The 1,162-nt window shown below is 64.3% G+C and overlaps 1 protein-coding gene across 1 annotated transcript; it reads left to right on the top strand.

Moving 5' to 3' along the window:
* Window positions 1-216: 216 nt before the first annotated feature.
* On the top strand, window positions 217-1,132 carry LOC107199640 (tyrosine-protein kinase JAK3-like; the record flags this gene model as incomplete). Its single annotated transcript, XM_015616950.1, has 3 exons — window positions 217-438; window positions 508-635; window positions 943-1,132. Coding segments are annotated over 3 exons (540 nt in total), but the record flags the coding sequence as incomplete, so codon positions are not given.
* Between the last annotated feature and the right edge of the window lie 30 nt (window positions 1,133-1,162).

The raw sequence follows: 1,162 nt of genomic DNA, 5'->3' as shown, positions 1-1,162 counted from the left end.
GGCATTCCTGTCCTGTCCTACTGCATCCAGCCCCTCCTTCCTCCACCCTCCTCCCCCTTCCCGTTTCATCCCAGCCTTTCTTCCCTGCCCAATTCCATCCCATCCCATCAATCCAATTCCATCCCATCCCATAAATCCCATAAATCCCGTAATTCCCGTAATTCCCGTAAATTCCATCCCATCCCTCCTGCCCCGTCCCCCTGCACCCTCCCCCAGCTCGGAGCCCTTCAGGGGCACTTTGGGGGTCCCACACCCCCCTGATCCCCCCTTCTCCCACCCTCCCACAGAAGCTGGAATTCTACCGGAGCCGCCAGCAGCTCCCGGCTCCCAAGTGGCCGGAGCTGGCGGCGCTGGTGGCCCAGAGCATGGAATACGAGCCCCAGCGCCGGCCCTGCTTCCGCGCCCTCATCCGCGACCTCAACGGCCTCATCAGCTCCGGTGGGCGCCGGCCCGGGCTGGGGGGGCCCGGGGGGACCCCACAGGAGCCTCACCCCCTCTCTCGCACAGACTACGAGCTGCTCTCGGACCCGTCCCCCACGGATGCGGCGCTCCGGGACGGCTTTTGGGGACGCGATTCCCTGGATCCCGAGCGCTTCCAGGAGCGGCACCTCAAGTACATCTCGCTGCTGGGCAAGGTGGGGGGCGCGGGACAGAGCCCGGACCCCAAAACTCAGCTCAGCCGCTCTTCCCTTCCCTGATTTGGGGTGTGGGACATCCCGGCTGTGCCGAGAAACAATTCCCGAGCATCTCTCCGTGTGTGGGGGGATTTTGGGATGAGGCTCTGGGAATGTCGGGGGTATCCCAACACGCGGCTCCCCGCGTCCAGGGGAATTTTGGGAGAAACAATTCCCGAGCATTCCCCCTCTCCGTGTGTGGGGGGGATTTTGGGATGAGGCTCTGGGAATGTCGGGGGTATCCCAACACGCGGCTCCCCGCGTCCAGGGGAATTTTGGGAGCGTGGAATTGTGCCGCTACGACCCCCTGGGTGACAGCACGGGCGAGTTGGTGGCGGTGAAGAGGCTGCAGCAGGACTCGGCCAAGGAAATCCGGGATTTCGAGAAGGAGATCCAAATCCTGCACTCGCTGCAGCACGAGTTCATCGTCCGGTACCGGGGCGTCTGTTACAGCCGCGGTGAGCTGGGAGTGGGGCTGGGAGTGGGGC

The sequence above is a fragment of the Parus major genome, unplaced genomic scaffold (assembly GCF_001522545.3).
Source record: "Parus major isolate Abel unplaced genomic scaffold, Parus_major1.1 Scaffold1617, whole genome shotgun sequence".
Taxonomy (NCBI): domain Eukaryota; kingdom Metazoa; phylum Chordata; class Aves; order Passeriformes; family Paridae; genus Parus; species Parus major.
The sequence above is the reverse complement of the archived record's forward strand: the minus strand, read 5'-3'. Positions and strand labels throughout refer to the sequence as shown.